Raw genomic sequence first — 20,779 nt, 5'->3', positions numbered from 1 at the left:
TAACTGCAGCAACACACCTGGGTTGTTACATGTCAAGTGGAGGACCCTGGTGTTTACATTGTTCTGCCATGCAAATTCTGCATAGCTCCAGTTTACTTTGGTAATGGGCATAATTATAGAGGTATAGAACTTGACTTTTTGGTTTGGGAGATTTTTTTTCCCCTTGTTGTTTCCGCTCTCCCAAAATAATTAAAATTCAAAAACTGTGGTTCTGGATCTAACCTTCAAGCCTTCCTCTCCCCAGTTCTTAGGTTTCCGGCATCGGAACTTCTTTTGAGAAGTGGGGACTAGTTGCAAAATTTGGATTCCAGTCTGGATTTCCTATGTTGTCCAAGTTTAGGCAGTTTCCCGCTTGTCTTTTGGCCCATTTTAGGAAGCATGTGGGTTGGGATTCCAATTGTACAGGTGTTCCCACTGTGTCTTGCTTGCTTCTTGGAGCTAGGGTTTGATTTGGGTGTTTCTCAGTTTCGTTGGCAAATTGCCTACTCAGTTGATATGAAAGTCCCCAGCAGGAGCATGGGCTTGAGAAACTGGGATGTAAGGGATCATTAACTCATACAGATATAGCACTGAACATACAGAAGGATATATTAGCTAGGAGTACTTTGGACTTGTCTGCCCCGGGAATTGCTCTTGTTCCAGCTTTTTTTCCCCAGTTACTGACATAGCTGCAATCATTGCAGACCAGAGGTGAAAATTCTCCTGTTACAGAAGCTTTCCTGTTGTTTAACTACACTGAGGCAAATCCAATGACTGGCTGTTAATGGCTGGAATCAAGTTTAATTCCTATTGACAAGGTATCTAGTCACATTAGTCCCACCAGTGCAGAGATAGGCTGGCTTTCACATTTGCTAATCAGAGTAGGACACACTGGTACTGGGGCATGGTACAGACACATGAAATATTACCTCCATGTAGGCCATTTTGGGTATGGGGGTGGTATAGTGTTTACATGGCATGACACCTAAGATTAGGTGTGCATTGCTATAGTGCTTCCAGACTGAATCCCAGAAAGCTGTACAGGGCTGCATTATGCAGTGCCCTGTGAAGGAGAAGATGTGTTGCGATCTCATGCAGGAGCCTCTTAGGAATTTGATAAATGTGGTTTTGGGTCTCTTAGGTGGACCTTCTACTCTCCTCATGAATGGGGGTGAGAAACCTAACAGATTAGCTTTTGCTTCCACGCTGGAGAACCAAAATCATTTCAAGAGGAGGGCCTCCAGATCACATTGTTCACCTTGCTCTCTTTCCTTAACAGAGCATAATTCGTGTTGTTTTCCATGACCGACGCCTGCAGTACACAGAGCATCAGCAGCTCGAGGGCTGGAGGTGGAGTCGGCCTGGGGATCGCATCCTTGATATAGGTGAGACTATTTCATCATGGTACCTGTGTAGTGTTTGAAAGCAAGGTGCTGAATGAGGTATATGGAGTGTTTGCCTGTGCATTTAAGTTCTTTTATACCCTGCTCTTTTTGGAATGCTATATGTCTTTGTGTGAGAAGGAAATCTAGCACTATAGGTCCCAGATAGTTGTATCACTGGTGACTTAGCTTTTCACATGCATCATGTAATTGTATAGAGATGCTTTCTCCTCTTCAATTTAATATTTTTAAAATTTTAGGGGTTTTCTTCTACAGATATTCCACTGTCAGTTGGTATCTTAGATCCCAGAGCCAGCCCAACCCAGCTGAACACTGTTGAATTTCTGTGGGATCCATCAAAGAGAGCTTCAGCATTCATTCAGGTAAAGAGAGAAATTATATTTCTGGGGTAAATGCAATGATAACTCTCTAGGTCTTGATAAGATAAGGTAGCCAGGACAGGATGAAAAGAAAAAGATGATGATAATATAAAGCTCAAGTGACAATTATGTATAATTCATTTGTAGGATATTTGCTAAACCAACTTTCTAGCTACTTGCTAGTTTTATAGGACTACCTGCTACAGATAGAATTTACTTTAAAACAAATGAATTGATGTTGCTTTCTAAGCATGAGTTTAGTCTGGAGGAAACTTTTCACAACCTGTTAGTTTTGCTTGATTTCCTCTTTTATGAGTCTTTCATGTCCCAGATGCCAGCTATCTGGTTTTAATCTGTATGTGGGACGTACTTAAGTCAAAAAATGCTTTTCCTGATGTGCTGTTTCATTCTGGGCTGCTGCTGCTCCTAATTGTTTGTCCGGAGGAATAGAAATGAAAACTCATGAACCCTTCCTCTCCCTTAGTTGTCCTTTGGGACAAGACAAAACCTCTTACTCAGGCAAAGTCTGAAATTCAGACTTGCACATCTTCCAACTGTCTCCAGAGATGAGCACATCTTTTCCTCCCACCCCCCACTTTTTCCAGGTACATTGCATCAGCACAGAATTTACTCCACGAAAACATGGAGGAGAGAAAGGGGTGCCCTTCCGTGTGCAAATCGACACCTTTAAGCAAAATGAAAACGGTGAATATACAGAACACTTGCATTCTGCAAGCTGCCAGATCAAAGTGTTCAAGGTATGAAGTAGTATTACCTTTGTCAACTGGATTAAGACACAGTAACGTGAATAGATTTACATTGTATTGGAGTGATAAAAATAGCAGAGTAAAAAAATAGAGCTTTAACTGGATGTGCTTAAGATCTTAAACAAGACTTGCACATAAAGTGAGCCATTGGAATGGGCTGCCCAGGGAGGTGGTGGAGTCACTGTCCCTGGAGATGTCCAAGAGGGGACTGGACGTGGCACTTGGTGCCATGGTTTAGTAGTCATGAGGTCTTGGGTGACAGGTTGGACTTGATGATCTTTGAGGTCTTTTCCAACCTTGTTGATTCAACGATTCTAAATGTTGAACTACACAGCAATTGTATCTGAAGTCAAATGACGGTGGTGCTGCACCGGTGTTCAGGAGGAGACTTGACAGGGTGCTTGGTTACATGGGTTAGTTGATTAGGTGGTGTTGGATGACAGGTTGGACGCGATGATCTTGAAGGTCTCTTCCAACCTGGTCTATTCTATTCTATTCTATTCTATTCTATTCTATTCTATTCTATTCTATTCTATTCTATTCTATTCTATTCTATTCTATTCTATTCTATTCTATTCTATTCTATTCTATTCTATTCTATTCTATTCTATGCCAGTCTGCAGCACCTTGAGCACTATACAAACACTGGTATGTTTAGGGTATCTGCTGTGCTTTTGTGGTCTGATGTAATCAAGAAATGATGGCATCTCCAGTTTCTTTGATTCAGTTCTCCATGAACCACAGGAGTATACCCGGTGATCTTAAATACCTTTTGCTTGTTGCAGCAGAGTTCCTCCTCCTACCTGGAGGAGAGAGATTCAGAAAGCATCTCCGAAGCTTCTAACCTGGGCAAGGCATGCTTGTAGCCACTTAACAACCAGCTTTTAATAGACTGGTTTTCTCAAAGCATCTGCTCTCCACTTTTGCTCCTGTGAGCAGTGCCTTTCCTATTCTTGGAGATGTGGTGCAAATACCAGTTGAAGTGTACAACTCATGGGGCTCGTGGTCTGAAATAATTGCTATCAAATCTCAGGACTAGCCAGACTACTTTGGAATTGCAATAGGCATTAATAGAAGATGTTATAGAAACAGGAGAGCTACCTGACTAATATTTTTTTACCTAGAAAACACAGATCTGATCATCTTCCATTTGTAGAGCCCCATAAATCTGAAGGAGACTTTTATGAATAGATTAGGGAAAAAAACCAAAACAACCAACAACTAAAAAAATCTGTTGTCCTCTGTCTCCAAACTTGTAATACTTGGCATAAGGGAAAGCTTGTGCTTGTGCTTATAGCCTAAAGGAGCAGACAGAAAACAGAAGACTGACAGGGAAAAAATGGAGAAGAAGACCACCCAAGAGAAGGAGAAGTATCAGCCCTCCTATGAAACAACTATTCTCACAGAGGTAATGCATTTTAGACACCTTGTACTACTTCAGCATGTTGGGAGGTAGATTTGAGAGAAAATGCAGTGGAACTGAGCCCTGGAGATTGTCTTGGGAGATGTATGCCCAGATCTGATTGAAATTGAGAGTGGAGTGAAAATATAAAATGTCTCTCTATTTTGAAGTTAATAAAAGATGACAAAGTTTCTTATGTTTCAGGGTATAAACCAGCCCTTAACAGCCAAGCTTTAAAGGAAATGTATTCTCTATCTTCTGTTATGCTCCCAGGAACTTGCCATGGCACTTAGATGCCAGTTGTATGAGGTGTTTTCTTCAGAATTGTCTGGCACGAGCTCATGTTGGAGATGGAGCACTTGAACAGATGAATAGGCTGTCTAATTAAATTATTCATCTCTTTTTCTGTGAATGTGTCTATGAAGCCACTATTACATAGAAGATCTCAGAAGATTCTACCTTGTACTCTAGGAATATCTTGAAAGTCTTAGATTCTGATGCATGTGGTGTAGAAAATGTATATATAAGATTACCCCAGGCTGCAGAATTACTAAGCAAGAGGATTCAAGACAGTGATTTAAATGTGCTGTTCCATTTCCCTGTGGGAATGTCTTGCTTCTTATTTTTGAAGTGGCTTGCTGGACTTCAAAAAATGTTGCTTTTTTTTTCCTCCCCCTTAATTTAAATAAACTTTCTGTTTGTGAGATCCAGTCCCTCCCACTCAATTTTCCTCATATTTCCAGGAGCAACCAACATGTTCTGTAACTCCATTTTTAACGAGACTCTTATGTATACAGACCTAATTCTACTGAGTTGGCAGATCCCAAAGTCTCCCTAAGAGCTCTCTGCCCTTTGACATGTTGCACAGGGAAATACGGGTTGCTAAAGAGTTAAATATTTGCTAGTGCTTGTGGAGATAATAAAATATTTGCTAGTATTTGGGGAGATGATAAACTCTGAAGCTACACTTGTCATCTTTTTATCACTGCAAACAAAGACACTACAGAGCATTTTCTTGAGCCTCTTGATGGTAGGGGGTTCTACAGGGATAGAATTCTACTGCTTAAATTCAGAACTGAGTCACCGATTCTAGCTGGGTTACTCTGGTTTTACACTACTGTAGTGGAATATGGATTTTGGACCTGTATTTGTGAAGGCTTTTAGTAGCTTTGTGTCTGCCTGTCTTACATTTTCTCCATCTAATACCCATTTATAACTGGAGCTCTTTGACTAATAGCCAGAGATTTTAGCAGGCTGGTTCAAATTCTGCTCTTTCGCTGGTATAAACCTGAAGTGATGCCACTGGAGTGTATTTGTCAGTCATGCCTGGATTTAATTATGGATTTATAATTGAGACCAGGGGTATTTCTGTATCATTGCTGCCTTCAGTCTGAGTTGACTTACTGGCATTGCTCTGACTTACAGCTGTGCACACTTTGGCCCAGTGTTATTTGGGGACAGGCTTTGTGAAATGGGAGAAATGTGGAATGCACAACTGGAATCAATCTGGCCCCCTGACAGCCCGCTTGGAGAGCATCATAGAAAATCCATGGCCTGCCTCCTCCTCACAGCAGGAGCGATGAACTGAAGCTAGTGGCGTGGCAACAGCATGAATGTGGTATGAGAAGAGAATCAAACCCTTTATTTCCATCCTTATGAAAGTATCACTGCTGTCTTTCTTCCAACAGTGCTCTCCCTGGCCAGATGTGCCTTATCAAATGAACAATGCTCCATCTCCAAGCTACAACAGTTCTCCCAACAGCTTCAACCTCGGAGATGGGTATGTAAAAGATAAATGCTTTATATTTACTATTTATATGGTAGCCTTTGTGCACATGCATTTTGTGTGTTCATGCATTTCATACCCTGGAGGAAGAGGTCAAGGATCACCCTTCCTAGAAAGGGGGAAATATTTCCCACAGATCTTTTTAAGACTCTCCATTCAGAAATTCTCTGTAATGAAGACTATTGTTTGTGTGTCCGCTGCTTATGTGGTGGCTGGGAGATGAGTATCAGAGGAACACCAGGGCAATTCCTGTCATGAATTTCCTCTTCTGTGGAGCTCAGAGAACACACCATGCCCTGTACTGACAATTCCCAGTATCTCCTGACAAGAGGGTTAGAGCCTTTCAGCCTTCAGTGCCTTTTCTGAGTTGGTATTTTTTTCTTTCCTTGCTTTCTGGAGGTTGTTTGAGGTACTGAATTCTTAGCTGAATGGGATGTAAAGAAACAAAGGTCTAACAGGAGGCGTATTTAAATCATTAATGTAGCTGTCTTAAACAGTTTTTTACTAGTGCTGAAACACCCAAGGTGATGGCTGATGACAGAAATAGAGAGCAAGGACCCTCAGTACTTCTGAGTCCTCCCTGCAACATACTTAGGAATTTGGAATGGGCTGTTCCTCTCCTTCTCTAGGATGCTGCGGCCTTGCTGCCTTCCCACATAGCTTATTGATTAATCAGCATTGTATCACAAATTTTCAATGAGCAACCTCAACTTATGAATGAGGATGAACACTGAAATCATAAAAATTGGTGTTGATAAAGAGGTCTGTTGAGCAGTTTCTTCCAGTGGTGAGTTACTAACTAGTTGGAAAATCCTTGACACACTGGAGTCCTGTCTGTGTCTTAGGAGGGTTTAGTAGAAATGTGGGTTTGTGTAATATAGTTAAATTGCAATTTACTGTGTTAAAGATAACATCAGGGTTGAATGATAAGGTCCTTGATTCACATTTTGTGGAGAACCATTATTAGACAGTGGATTTGGCTAGGGGGTTTCTGGCTTGTGGAAATTTTTAATTCAGCCACCCAGTAGATCACAACTTCCTTTCTTAGTGTCCCTTTGGTAGATCTCTGGCATAGAAAACATCAATGAGATCAGTAGGATCAGTAGACTGAGTTTCTCTCTGTGTTGAGTAAAAGCTCAACTGACCAACAAAATGCTGAAGTAGTGATTTATTATTTTTATTTCCATTTTTTTTCCCCTCTCCTTCTTTTCTTTGCCCAGAGTTTGGGCACTTTAGAAAAAAATCTGATAGAGAAGAGAGCCAAGTTGGTGTGTTACTTGTGTTAGCTGAGACAAATGGAGGAGGGGGAAGAGGATGGACACTGCAATGCCAAATTTAAAATAATGTTTTCTTTCTCTTCCACCTTTTATATAATTTGTTTTTTAGCAACAGTTCTCCAACGCACCAAGTGGAGCTCCTGCCTCCCACCAATGATGTAAGTACTTGAGATCATGTTAATGTGGTGCTTTTCTTTTTTAGGACACTGGTGAACAGTTCATTTCAAGACCTTCTTATTCTTTTTGCAATGTAGCATCTCCTTCCTTCTGCTTCTATTCAAGATGCTCAGCAGTGGCTTCATCGTAATAGGTTCTCTCCATTCTGTAGACTCTTCTCAAGTTTTTCGGGTGAGTTTAAAGAGTCCAATTATTTTCTCTTTATTCTCTTTTGTAGGTGCAGCTCATGCTTCATATAGATAGCATCTGCTGCTGGCCACTTTTGATGGAATTACTGGTCTGATCCAGTGTGGTTGTTCTTAGATTAGTTAGCATTTTCCAAAACAGTTTGGAAGAGAATAAGTTAAGATGCAAGAGACTTCTTGAGTTCATTAGGTGTAAACCCCTGCTTATGCAGTTGTTTTTGAGTATCTCCAAGGTTGGAAATTCCACAGTCTGTCTAAGAAACCTTTTGAAAAACTTGTCTGCTCTCACAGTGAAGAAGTTATTCCTTATACCTAATAAGTGTTTCCCATCTTCCTCCTTCTGTCTGCTGCGTCTCATCCTGTGTGCCTTTGAGAATGGTCTGTCTCCATCTGCAGCTCCACCTTCACTGTACCCTCTCATTAGGTAGTTGTACACAACAGGATGGCAGAAGGGGGAATTGTTAAAGATGTTGAAACCTTGAGGAGCCTGTCTGGCATGCAACATGGTTAAATAACCTGGTGAACATGTCAGTCAGAGAAGATTGGACCACTTAATGGCCAGCGTTAAATAGCTTGTCTCTGAGCTGGCTAGAATATCTTCCACTGCAGCACTGCTCTTGTGAAAGCTTCTGCCTCTCTGTTTCATAATGACTGATTTCCAGTGTACACATTTCTGAATTTGCAACTTGTCTAGGCAAATCTGTCTGATTTAGCTTTGTGGATTCTCTCCCCTTGCCTTTTCCTGCTGCCCATACACACAATTTGGAAACTAAGATTTGCTTAACTTCTGAAAAAAAATCAATTTGCAATATGTAGGTGCTGACTTACTGAAGATGTCCAAAGAAGATTTTGTTCAAATCTGTGGGCCTGCTGATGGAATTCGACTCTTTAATGCAATCAAAGGAAGGTTTGTACTTCTTCCTTCCTATTCTGTTTTTAATAGCAGCTTCCCTTGGTAATTTCAGAGTTAACTAGAAGTTAATCCTGGAGCTGTGGCATTTAGGCTTCCTTTTAACACTTCAGAGAGAATATTATATCAGAAGCTGGAGAACATGTTAGTAATCAAATCCAAGCACAGCTCAGAAATGTTGCCAAAATGAGGCAGCATAATGTGGATATCCAGTGGTTAATTTTCTACCAGCTGGTAGCTTCCATGCACCTCATTTGAGACACAGCCTACAATACCCTATGTTGCATCTTCATCACAGGTAACAAACTAACCAATCAACCAACCTGTGGAGCCTCAGATGACTCAAACTTAATTTTATTGAAATAATATTAAATTCTACGTCTGGGCAGGATTCAGATCAGTAGAAGCAGGATTCAGATCACTAAAGGCAGGTCTGATGCGCTGGTTAGCAAGTGCTGTAAACTGTTTGTTCTTATCGCATCTGGAAAAGATTAAGGTTGTCTGCCCTGTACCACTGCCTTTCAGGGGGACTTTTAATAGACCCTCTGACATCTAGTCACTATCATCAAGACTCTCCTTTAGTTGATTACTTATGCACAGCTTGAATGATCTCTTGTTGTTTGATAGCTGACTGGAAGAATTTCAGATGTACTAAATAACTCACTACTCTCCTTATTTATGTAATAATCCATAGAAACGTAAGGCCCAAGATGACAATTTATGTCTGTCAAGAACCAGAGCAAAACAGGTCTCATCTCCACCAGAAAAGAGAAAATGGAGATGGCAGTCTTTGTGGTAAGTTTTTGTATATAAAGTTTGTTAAGCCCTTACATGGTCAGAGCACTGCTTCCTGCCTGAGTTCCTTCATGGGACATCTTGATGTCCTGAGCATTTAAAGAGGTTCTGTTTATCCCAGTTTTGGTCAGTTTGCAGATTCCAACTGCTACTGTCTGCATGGAGAACAGACCCAACTCATAAGTTACCTGCAGAATGCCATAGCAAAATCTCTATTTAATTCTTAAGAGGGACCACAGCATTTAAAACAACCTCCTGTCCCCAATATGCTTTAGATTATAGTTTGTTTTAAAGTATGCTGGGAAATAGAAAATCAGTATCTCTTAAAATAAGGTCTTGGAAGTTGGAAGCTTTTGGGGGCTCACTGCTCTTTATCTCTCTCTCACGACATGATGTATGATAAAATAAGAATAGAGATTGTCCTTAGTTCTTGTACATAGTATTAGCCAGGCACAGCTTTTCTACCTGTCTCTGTCATTTGGATTGGATTTAAAAATATAATACTGTCATCTACAGTGATTTGATACATTGTAGTCTTGAGTTTGTGCTTCTGGAATAACATCTTATCAAAGACTACTTTTGTGTGGCATATTACCATGTGCTTTGCTATTTATCATAGAATCATAGAATCAATAAGGTTGGAAAAGACCTCAAAGATCATCAAGTCCAATCTGTCACCCAAGACCTCATGACTACTAAACCATGGCACTAAGTGCCACGTCCAATCCACTCTTGAACACCTTCAGGGACAGTGACTTCACTACCTCCCTGGGCAACACATTCCAATGCCTAACAACTCTCTCTGTGAAGAACTTTCTCCTCACCTTGAGCCTAAACTTCCCCTGGTGGTGCAGCTTGAGAGTGTGTCCTCTTGTTCTGGTGCTGGTTGCTTGAGAGAAGAGACCAACCCCCTCCTGGCTACAGCCCCCCTTCAGGTAGTTGTAGAGAGCAATAAGGTCTCCCCTGAGCCTCTTCTCCAGGCTAAGCAACCCCAGTTCCCTCAGCCTCTCCTCATAGGGCTTGTGCTCGAGGCCTCTCCCCAGCCTCGTTGCCCTTCTCTGGACACATTCAAGAGTCTCAATATCCTTCTTAAATTGAGTGGCCCAGAACTGGACACAGTACTCAAGGTGTGGCCTAACCAGTGCTGAGTACAGGAGCACAATGACTTTCCTGCTCTTGCTCTACTTCAAAATCTCAGAATCAGTAAATGTAGATTATCCAAAAATATTAAAACCTTTATTAGAAGAATTTTTTTTAGTGCCCCATAATATGTGCTCTCATTAGTCTCTTTGTTTTCCCCTGGGCAAAAGGCATGTGTGCTTTTATTGCCCACTGGATATTTTGTAGAGATCATCAAGCTGGATATTTAGGAGCTGATTTGAAGGTACTAAGTTTTTGGTGGTTATTTTTTTGTCTGTCAGGATTTGAACCATTATCTTAAACCCGTTTAGTTGTTGATATTGAGCATCTTGGTGTTACCTGTAGTTACTATTCTGTAACTTGTTGCAGTATATCATGCAATCTTCTTGGAAGAACTGACCACGCTGGAATTAATTGAGAAGATCGCAAACTTGTACAGCATTTCTCCACAGCAGATAAATCGAATCTATCGGCAGGGACCCACAGGGATCCATGTATTAGTGAGCAATGAGGTAAGGGGTTAATGCAAAGGGCCGTTACAGTTGTTAGATGCCCATTTAAATTATGGAATGAATCTTCAGGAAGGCTTTGAAAGGTTACTAATGCAAAGAAAGTTAAAGCAAATTCTTAAAGAAAATCCTTCACGCATATCATTGATTTTGGTGTGGCTTTAAGATCTTTGTTTTGTAAGTCAATCCTTTATTTTAACAAAGCACAATGAAATTGATCATTTCCTTTTCATGTTGGCTACTTGAATTTTAAAATAAGGATATAAAGCAAGAATCTTTAAAACTAAACAGGAAAGCTTCCTGAAGAATAGAATAGAATAGACCAGGTTGGAAGAGACCTTCGAAAGAAAACCAGTTTGAAAAGCTATAGGGAAAATCTGTTTTATGTTTTGAGCAGTGATTACAGTCACTGTGTCAGTCAGTGCTGGGTAGGTGTACACTATAATTTAATGGACCTCTGCTAGCTGTTTGTGTCCCTTTATATGATGGCTTGGTTTAGTCCATTCCATTAACTTGCAGGTTAATAGTGAGTTGCCCTTCTTCCTCTTTTCCCCCCACTAAATTACCTACTCATTCATGCACCAGAATTGCTTAAGGAGCTTCATTTATAAGAAACACTGTTAAAACAAATGGAGCAGAGCATAGGTCTCAACTGGAGCCTAAATTGAAGGCTGTAATGCTTATTTCTAAAGTCTCCTTGCTATTTCAGCCTGATTAAATCTGAAACCTTAATGCTTTATGGATGTAAAGCGCTTGGAGGCAACTCTTGGTAGGGGAATCGCCTGAACCAACTTAGGTATAAGGCTTTAAGTATTTATTTAAGTCAATTATTAACAATGCCTATTGCCTTTTTTAAGATTTTTTTTTTTCTTGTTCTAGTACTATAGTGGCAAGAGTGAGGCATTCTATGAATGTACTTCATGCATCGTTAGGCACAGACACACAGACTGGCCAGTGAAGTTTGATTTGCAGGAGCAAGGGGTGGATGTTAAAGCCAAAAGAAAATAGGAAGATTAGTCTAAGTTAAAAAGGGTATTTGGTGTGAGAAGTTACAGCTGGAGAGTGTTCTCCTTGGATACTATTTAATAGCTAGGAGAAGGCTTTTGCTTAAAGCTGTATTTTCTGAGGTCATCAGAGAGGTTTTAAACACCTGCCCTCTGAAGTTTCATGCCCACCATCTGCTTCAACTGTATGAGACACCTCACAGAAGTGATTCTCCTCCTCTGTTCCACAAGAGCTGCTCCAAGATGGGAAGAGGGGAGGAAGCATTGACTGAGGATGAAGCTTAAATGAGCATTTCAGATTGGATCAAAAGTCAGCTGAAACTTTTTTAGTTAGGGGCCTCACTCGAAGCTGCATCTGTTCTAAAAATCTAGTTGTTTCTCATGAATAGCTCAAATAGCTTTAGATACTAATCTTGTTTCTCATGATCTGCCTTGCCTCTTCTAGCAGTTTCATTAAGATTCCTGTGCCTTGACAAAATACAAACAAGTAAATGATTCCTGCAAGCCCAGTATCTGTACTGGTCAAAATAATCATGTGAACACTACTGAAACGGCTTTTCAGTAGCAATATTCCTTTATTTAGGAAGGAGTTGCTTTCTCAGAGCTGACCACATGTAGATGTTATTTCAGATGCTAATGTAAGCTCAACTGAACTTCATCATTCAGCTGAATGTGTATTGCTGTTAGATTTTAGGAAAGAAACTGTCTTAATCCACTCTAAACCAGCATACCTTCACAGAAGAGCACAGTTCTTAATACGCTAACTGGAGTGGTGTAAGAACTCGCAGGATCAAGAGCTGCTAAGAGATGATAAAATGCTGAATAAGCTAGATCAGTTCCAGGCAAGCACTTTAGTATGAGTTTCTCTTAAGCAGAGTAGCAGCTGCAAGGACCTTAATTAATCAATCATGTACTTCAATAATCTTATGGGCAGGGTTACTCAGGTCTGTGTAGGACTAGACATAGAATGTTGTTTGGTACCTCTCCTCTAAAGTCTATACTGGTGCTGAAAGAAACTGGAGTATAATTGCTAAAAATACTTTGTGTTGGCTTTTCTTCCTTTTGCCCTTCAGATGGTACAAAACTTCCAAGATGAATCTTGTTTTGTTATCAGCACACTAAAAGGTATGTACTGCTGCTGTTATTACATGTGGCTGTAAAGATAACTTCTCCTTTCAGTTGCACAAGATGTTATCACAAACTCAGTGCCGTTATCCTGAACAGATAAGTAATCTAAGTTAGTGCAACTTAAGGTGTTCTATCAGCTTACACTAAACTGATAGGCTGATTGATCTGTGCTTTCTTCTCAGTTACACTGTTATAAAACTGTCATAAATCCATTGATACCAGTGACATAAATGAGAAGAAAACCTCTAATAAAATGATAAAAGATGACCATTAGTATGTTTTGTTTTATGCAAATGCTTTGGCCTAGATTTTCAACAGTGATTTTTCATAAGCAGATCGTGGAGCAAGAGCACAAACTATTGAAAACTGCTTAAGAAAATCTGTAGTTCTGTGCTGTTTTCTAAGAGCAATGAAAAAATGCTTTGCATTTCTTTATTACAGCTGAAAGCAACGACGGCTACCACATCATTTTAAAATGACCACACTGCACAGAAAGACTTTAACAGCCTAAAATTTAGTGCCTCGCTGAGATTGCTACAACCTAGACTGGAAACATGAAGAACCTTCTGGATAAAATGCTCTTCTGAACTAAGAATTACCAAACAGCTTAAGGAAGAACTCGCTTTTACAGATACATGTTTTTACTGATGTGAGGTTTTGGATTTTTGGGGTGTTTTGTTGTTGGTGGTTGTCTTTTTTTTGAAGCTGGAGCTGAGAACATCCTCAAAGCTCATACATGTCTCTTCCTCCTTCAGTCTTAAAAATTGTGCAGGTTTCTGAGTATTACTTGGAAACATCTGCCTTGTACTAAAGGGAAATGGAAAAAAAAAAAACCAAACCCAAACCAAAACCCAATTCCCTAGATCCTTCATGGTTGGATGAATTGATTTATTTAGTGTTCTGAGTGCTCTCTTGCTTTTAACACCCACCCTGTTGCTGATGGACATAGGCTCCCTGGGGCTCTTGTTTTACTCTTTGAGGTGGAAGGCTTGAGTCTACATCTGAAAACAGATTGGGAAATGGAGAGGATGGATGTAGTGCTGAGTCCTCACCCAGAGGGTCAACCCTGAAGGCCCACTCTTAGCTGTTCTCCACCTGTAGCATGCTCAAAGTCCAGAGACCTTGATCTCTTCTGACAGAGCCTCTGTAATACCTGTTAAACAGATTAGTTCTGTGGGATTCAAAGGAGGATCAACACTCTGAGGCAGCAGTTCAGCACCATATTATGTCTTTAGAATAGTCTTCTTGAATGGAGCGCATGAAGGTTTTCTGAGGAAATGTTTGGAACATTGGAAGTTATAGAGTTCATGACAAATTCATACTATGGATTTATTCTACTCTACAAAGCATAGAGTAGCAGCTCTTCTTACTTTAACTGGGAGTTAGGTTTTATAATCCTAATAATTTTTCCTTCTGTTACTAAGTAAAACTGAGTTTTGATTGAGTCCAGGTAACAGATCATCTTAGTTGCTGCTTCTTATATCCTTGCTATTTCACTCTTGACTCCTGTTTCAAATATCTGCAACTATGGTCAGCTCCACCCTCCCTTGGACTTCTGGGCTACCAGCCAGGTTCCACTAAGCTGAAAAAGTGGCTTCCACCGATTTCAAAGGCAAACTGGATCACACCCTTCTTGCATGGATGGAGTCATGGCACTTTTGGCAGCTAATAAGGCTGTTCCCCAAACTGAGTGTCCATAGACCATCCAGTTGTGATACTTGAACATTTAATTTCACCATGAATTGCCATGGAAAGCTGAAATACCAAAAATTTTCCTGAAATGTAAATTTGGGAAAAAAACAAAACAAAAAAAACCCAAACAAAAAAAAAAGAAAATAAATTGTCAGCTGGAAAATGCTGAATAAAATGTTCAAGCCTTTTGGAATGGAAACATTAATTAAATCCATTTGGCCCTTAAAGCAGCGTCAGTGTGAGCTACTGTTGCAGACCTTAGAAATTACCATTCCACTGCCTTGCTCGCCATCTCTCCCCTGGGGCCAAGTTTTTTGGCAGGGTTACAGATCCCATGATGCTCTTACCATGGGTTAGTCAAAGAGGGAATGCGTCATGAAGGCTGGAGGGATGCCCAGAAGCCCAGCCTTCTGGGAAAGAGAGGGACATGGAGCCCCTGAGTTACAGCTCCCAGCTGACACCAGAGGAATTCGGACAGACATGGACGGATATTTTTCTGACAAAGATGATGTGTTTCAAGTTTTCCCAACAGAAATAAACATCAAAATATTGAGAAGAGCAATCTTTTTTTCATTAAATGCATCAAGTTTTTGTGCAAGAAAAAAAAAAATATCCCAACCATCTCCCCCATTTTAATGTGTTTTGTGTTTTTCAACAAAAATAATACTAGAATAGAAAAATCATGTTACAATGGGAAAACCTTCAGCCAACTCAGCTAATTGAGTAAAAGTTCCTACTTAGGCATGATCTTGCTCAACTGGCTGTCCTGGATGCTCTATGAATTGTAGTGTTTCTCCAAAAAGCATACTCAGGCTTTAGGACATGGCATTTCCACCCACTGAACTGGAGGAGCTTGAAGTGTCTTGATGAGGACCAGGTTGTGTAGGTGAGGAGGTTGTAAGTAGTCTCCTGACACAGAGAGGAGCTCACAGAGCTTTAGGGGAGAAAGGCGTTTGTGGCAGATGGAAAACCCCATCTTTTTGAGAGGAAGTTGACATCATGTCAAGATTAACTCTGCCTTGGTGTCTGTATCACCTCCCTGGCTTTGTAGCCTGCTCTGCACTGCCTGCATATGGAGGGAGGCAGCTGAGGACCATCCACCCCTGGGCACTGAGGTATCCAGGTTGTGGACATGCAGTTACAGCTGCCTTCCAAAATGGAATTATGCCTGGCTTTGTGTGTAGGTGGTCCCTTCCAGGAGCTCTTTGGTTGATTTTGTGGAAAGAGCTTTGGAAGATACATGTTGGCTGTGTTTTCTCATCCTATTTTTTAATACTGGCCCAATATATGGTATGGTTGCTGTTGGTGAGAAGGGTTTAAAAAAAAAAGACATTAGAGTTGCCAGAAGTGTAGCCTGTGCTGTATCCACTTCATGTGATAGCCCTGTAATTCAGGGGGCACAGAACCACAGACAGCAGTGTGAAGATAGAGACAATTTTGCTCCCAGAGTTAGGAACTGAGAACTGTTTGTTCGTTTAAAACAGCAACAACAAAAACCCACCTGGGTTTTGATTACTTCAAAAGCAAACCTTATCTGTAAGGAATTGTATGCCAGAGTTCTTATAGGGTCTCAGTATGCTTGTTTATTGATTTTGAGCAGAAATTTAACTCTTTTAGGGCCTTGTTATATTTAGATTAAAAATAAAATAAAATAATACAAAATTTATACTGATAGGAGGGTGAATTTGACCATATATCTTGACCTTTCCATGATGTAAGAAGGTATACCACAGTAAACACCCCCATAGGTTATAAATATTGTCCTACTGAGTGGGTTTTAAGGTTTTATCTACATTAGCCTGTTTACAAAGCTTTATGTAAAGTTAATCTATGTGTAAGGCTTCCACATAACAGGCCTTGTTCTAAGCCTTGTTGAACCTCTGTAGGCACAGTGGAAATTTGGAGGATTGTGGTCAAGTAGCATACAGGCCTGTGAAGACACAGCACAGCCAGTTTGGTGTCTAAGAGAATGTCAGGTTATTTCAACATAGAATATCTCAAGTTGTAAGGGACCCATAAAGAATCTTGAGTCCAACTCCCTGTGCCTTGTAGGACTACCTAAAGCTAAACCATATGACTAAGAGCAATATCCAGATGCTCCTTGACCTTTGAGTCTTGGTGTCATGACAGCTTCTCTGGGGAGCTTGTTTCAGTGGTTGATCATACTCTTGGTGGAGAACCTTTTCACTCTGGACATTAGGAAAGTGTGTTTCACCCTTTGCCCATGTTGCATGATGCTGTGTAACCAACCAGTTCTTGTATGTGGGCAAGATGGACGTGAATCATCATGGCTAGGTGGTTAGTGCAAGTGGTCAGAGCAACGTTGGTATGAGATTGGACTGCTGACAGACCTTCCCCTCTGTCTCCCAAAAACATAAAAGCAAACCTTTGCCTTGTTGAAGATGGTGAGTTTGTCTATGCAGGAACCAAGCAAAGACTTTGGGATTTGTTAGTGGCTTATGTGAGGGATGAGAGAGACTTGTCCTGTCTGTAAACAGCAGGCAATCTTAGACTCTCTTTGTGGTTGAGGAGCTGCTATCCCTGGAAAGACTGGTTTGCCCTGTTTGAAGATCCAACAGCCTCCAGAAGGAAGCTTTTTTGCTTCCTCAGTACTGGAGGAAGCACAAATGATCAGTCAGGGCTAGATGTGTAAATTCTAGATAACCTAAAGTGCAAGAGAGATGAGTAGCTGCCTCTCACCTGCATGTCCAGAAGAGGTTTGCATTTATTTTACTCTGAAGTGCCTGTTACATTTATTCTTGCCTCTTTTGTTGTTGCTGTTTTGTTCTTTTTCTTTTTTTCTTTCTTCAAAGTAACAAATAAAGCCTCCTGCTCCAAGTGATTTAAATCAGACATTTTTAAGCTTTATATGTAAAATTTGTACATCAGACTTTTGAATGAGTCTGGATTTTAGGATGACAGTGAATAGCATGACATCACAAACTGTCCAGCTCTTAGGCTGGATGTGTGGTGACAGTCACTGCGAGAAGAAGGGAGCTTGCTGGGGATGAAAGAGCAGAACCCTGATGTGTTTCAAACTAAAATGACTCCAGCCAGTACTGCAAAGTATTACCCTGAGTTCTTGTCAGATACAGAATGGCTGTTTGAAATTGTTACATGAATTGTGGTGTTTGCTTTGACAACTAAGCAAATTGATACAGATCAGTTAATAGGACTGTGGTAGTGATCTGAGAACTCATAGAAGTGAGTTGCCATGATATGCAAGGAAGGAGCAGATAATGTGGTGATAGAAATTTGTGCCATCTGCCTGAAGTGGCAGGACGGGTGTTATGGAAGTTAAAGCTCCTGTTCTTTCAGTTGACCCTGCTTGGTAATAGGCTGAAATAGAAATATTAATTCAATCTGGAATATATTGGAGTTCTCATTGTCTTGGTGTGAAAAGTAATGGGCTGAAGTTTCAGGACTTGGAGGTGATAAAAGGATTCTTGCAGTTGAGAAGTGTTCAATGGCACTCTTTATAATGTAACATATACATATTTATGCATATATATACACATACATACTGTACTGTATCAACACATATATGTGCCGAGTACTTGTGTTCTTTGGCTTTAACTGGTACTCTGCTTTGTTTAATTGCAGTTCAATAAAAAAGACTCTGGTTGATCAAGCTTTGAAACCCAACCATTTCTTGGGTAGAAATGTGAAAGTCCAAGGAGCAACTCTAGGTGATTTGGGCAGAGTACACTTGGAGTGATGTAAATTTAATGAACTTCTGCAATATAAATCCCAGACCTTAGTGAAGACAAGCATATTCTTACACTAACACTGCAGTTCTATATTGCAGCTTCTGAAAATTAGTTAGAGTAAAAGAGAACTAGATCGTCCAACGCTTTGTAAACTAGTAAGAGCTACTCCCTAAGCAGAACAACCATACGATGACTTTCCTAGCTCGATGTTGTATTGCTTAAACATTGGCTGTAGTTCTGACAATCAGCTGGTCGATGACTGGGACAGGGTTTGGGGTTTCTTTTTGTCTGTTTCTGGTTTTGCTTTTGACTGTTCTCAAAGAAATGCTTGTATTCAGACTGTAGTTTCTCCTTCTCCTCCAGTTATGAAATGGTTTCACTTTATGCTACTAGTAAAAAACTGTTTTCCTAAGATTAACATCTGTTTGACAGCACAGGGTACTCAAGGGGGGAAGTGTTTGGCCTTGATGGTCGTGACTGCAGTTGAATACAAGAAGACAGACTGGAGATGTATCTTAAAATCCTTGCCTCTCTTTGAAAAGTAGATTAAGCTGGTGCCTAATTTCTTGTGTGTTTCTGATTTGTACTTCTTTCTTTCTTCTTTGTTTTTTTTTTTTTTACCTTTTGCTAGTCTCCCAAAATTCTTCTGCTCCCTGAAGGGGGGGACACATTGCTGAGCAGCTTGTGTCCAACATTTTTAAGCAGCCTGCTGTTGTTCTAGTTTGCTTGGGGTGAGTGTTTACCTTCCAAAGGGCTAGGGGAGTTACCTCTTCACTGACAATGCAGCCATTCGAGACAGCTGTCGGCTTGATTGGGTGAGGGCAGGTGGAGGTGGGTTCATTGGAGACTGAGGCATACCAGTTGTGAGTAAATACTGCCACACTCTTTGTCTTTTCTTTTGTTGGTTTTTGGGTGTGTTGTTGGTTTTTTTTTTTTATTTGTACATGAATAATAATTAAAAAGCATATTTTGCACTGGCTCTTGTACTGTTGTGCAGAAGAAATCTGTATCTAGAATCTGTGCTCCAGTCAAAATGCAAATAAACCTGTTTGTAAGAAGCATGGGCTTCGTCTCTCCTTTGCTTGGCATGGGTGGGCACAGGAGAGCTTTGGCATGCCTCCTGAGCATGCAGCTCAAAATCAGGGGAAGCAGAGGTGGTGAAGTTCTGGTGAGAGAACGTCAGCTGCAGCCAAATATCCTGCAGTGGTTTCTTCATGGTGGGAGTGACTTCACTGCACAATGCAGTGACCAGCTTGTGTTTAATGCAGGTCAAGGCATAAGAAGAAGTACCTAATTCTTGCAGAAGATGTGACAACGAGCATATGGTTGAGTGAGAGCACAAGCTGTGTTAGATGAAAGCTGGCTCTGGCTTTGCAGTTCTCCGAGGATGCAGGCATTTCAGAGCCTGGTCCTTGCTGACATCAGAGATGAGCAGAAAGTCCTTTCTGGTAGCAATGCTGTGTCCCATTTAGCAGCTGTTAGACACCTGCTGGAGAAGAGGCAGTGAGGTTGGACATGAAACGTTCACAGTGGTTTGGCTTGAAGAGTTTTGTTATCCTCTAAGGGCTAAGCCATAGAGCTAATAACATACATGTTCCGGAAGCTGACATATGTTCAGTGCCGTTTTCCAGTTGGAGAAGATGGAGTCTAATTTGAAAATGGTATCTCCCAGCAGTCAAACTTACTACCTTGTAAGGGTGCTGCTTAATCTGAATTGAATTCAAGAACAACTTTTGCTTTTTGTTTTGATGAAGAGGTATTTGAACCACAAAACTGGAAAATGCATGCTTCTGTATCTGTCAGTCCATGTGCAAAGGCTAAGGGTACAGACAGTGTTCCTGGAGAAAGGTAGATGAGAATTGATTTTTTTCCCCTACTGGTTACTCTGCCGTGCTAGTTCAAAGTTTCTCTGGAGATAGCAGCCCAGCAGCTATCTGAAGCCTGATACTGTTGAGGTGTTCAGCTGCTCCATGCATGGCTGGGAAGCACCATGTCACACAGGGCTACTGGGATTCAACACAGCTTCTTCAGATTCGGCATAAGTTCAAATCCACTTGCAGGCAGCAGCAGGAGAGCTGAGTGAGTTGTGTTGTGATAGCAGGATGCTGGTGGGCACTTGAGGGTCCAAGTCTGGCATTTGGCTCTCCAGGGCTGAATGGAGGGTGCTGAGTGTGTAGGGCCACCATTAGGGTGCTTGGTGGCTGTATGATCCCTGCCAGCTCTAAGGGTTATCCATGGGGCTTTCAGGAAGACTAAGGTGAATCCCTTCCTGAGCCCTCCAAGGTGTGGGATGGTATGGCATGTGAGTATCACATACCTGGGTGGTTCTCACCAAGCTCCATACAAAATTATCCTTCTCCTGTAAGCCTGATCTGTGTGCTGGTAGGGGATGGTAAATGCAAAAAAAGGAGTATCAGGAAGATTTTGACCTAAAATTGCCTGACAGTAAAGGTTCAAAGACAGGGAACCCTTCAAAGATGTGGAATTGTTGCACAATTTAATTTCTGTGGGAACTACACTAATAGAGAAGCTCATAAAGAAGAGACCTCCTAGGGA

General features: G+C 40.9%; 1 protein-coding gene across 1 annotated transcript in view; it reads left to right on the top strand.

The window, feature by feature from the left end:
* Nucleotides 1-19,281, top strand: part of TFCP2L1 (transcription factor CP2 like 1) — a 39,922-nt gene extending 20,641 nt beyond the window's left edge. Inside the window, exons 4-15 of the mRNA XM_068138977.1 lie at nucleotides 1,259-1,364; nucleotides 1,638-1,744; nucleotides 2,347-2,499; nucleotides 3,806-3,916; nucleotides 5,599-5,690; nucleotides 7,083-7,131; nucleotides 7,228-7,321; nucleotides 8,152-8,242; nucleotides 8,940-9,040; nucleotides 10,550-10,692; nucleotides 12,767-12,818; nucleotides 13,263-19,281. Coding sequence (XP_067995078.1) covers nucleotides 1,259-1,364; nucleotides 1,638-1,744; nucleotides 2,347-2,499; nucleotides 3,806-3,916; nucleotides 5,599-5,690; nucleotides 7,083-7,131; nucleotides 7,228-7,321; nucleotides 8,152-8,242; nucleotides 8,940-9,040; nucleotides 10,550-10,692; nucleotides 12,767-12,818; nucleotides 13,263-13,300 — 1,137 coding nt within the window. The 3' untranslated portion in view covers nucleotides 13,301-19,281. The remainder of the gene's footprint in view (nucleotides 1-1,258; nucleotides 1,365-1,637; nucleotides 1,745-2,346; nucleotides 2,500-3,805; nucleotides 3,917-5,598; nucleotides 5,691-7,082; nucleotides 7,132-7,227; nucleotides 7,322-8,151; nucleotides 8,243-8,939; nucleotides 9,041-10,549; nucleotides 10,693-12,766; nucleotides 12,819-13,262) is intronic.
* Nucleotides 19,282-20,779: the final 1,498 nt, after the last annotated feature.

Source organism: Melanerpes formicivorus, unplaced genomic scaffold (genome assembly GCF_026170545.1).
Source record: "Melanerpes formicivorus ecotype bairdi unplaced genomic scaffold, bMelFor1.0.p_v2 SCAF_5, whole genome shotgun sequence".
NCBI classification, from domain to species: Eukaryota; Metazoa; Chordata; class Aves; order Piciformes; family Picidae; genus Melanerpes; species Melanerpes formicivorus.
This window is presented reverse-complemented; position numbering and strand designations above follow the sequence as displayed.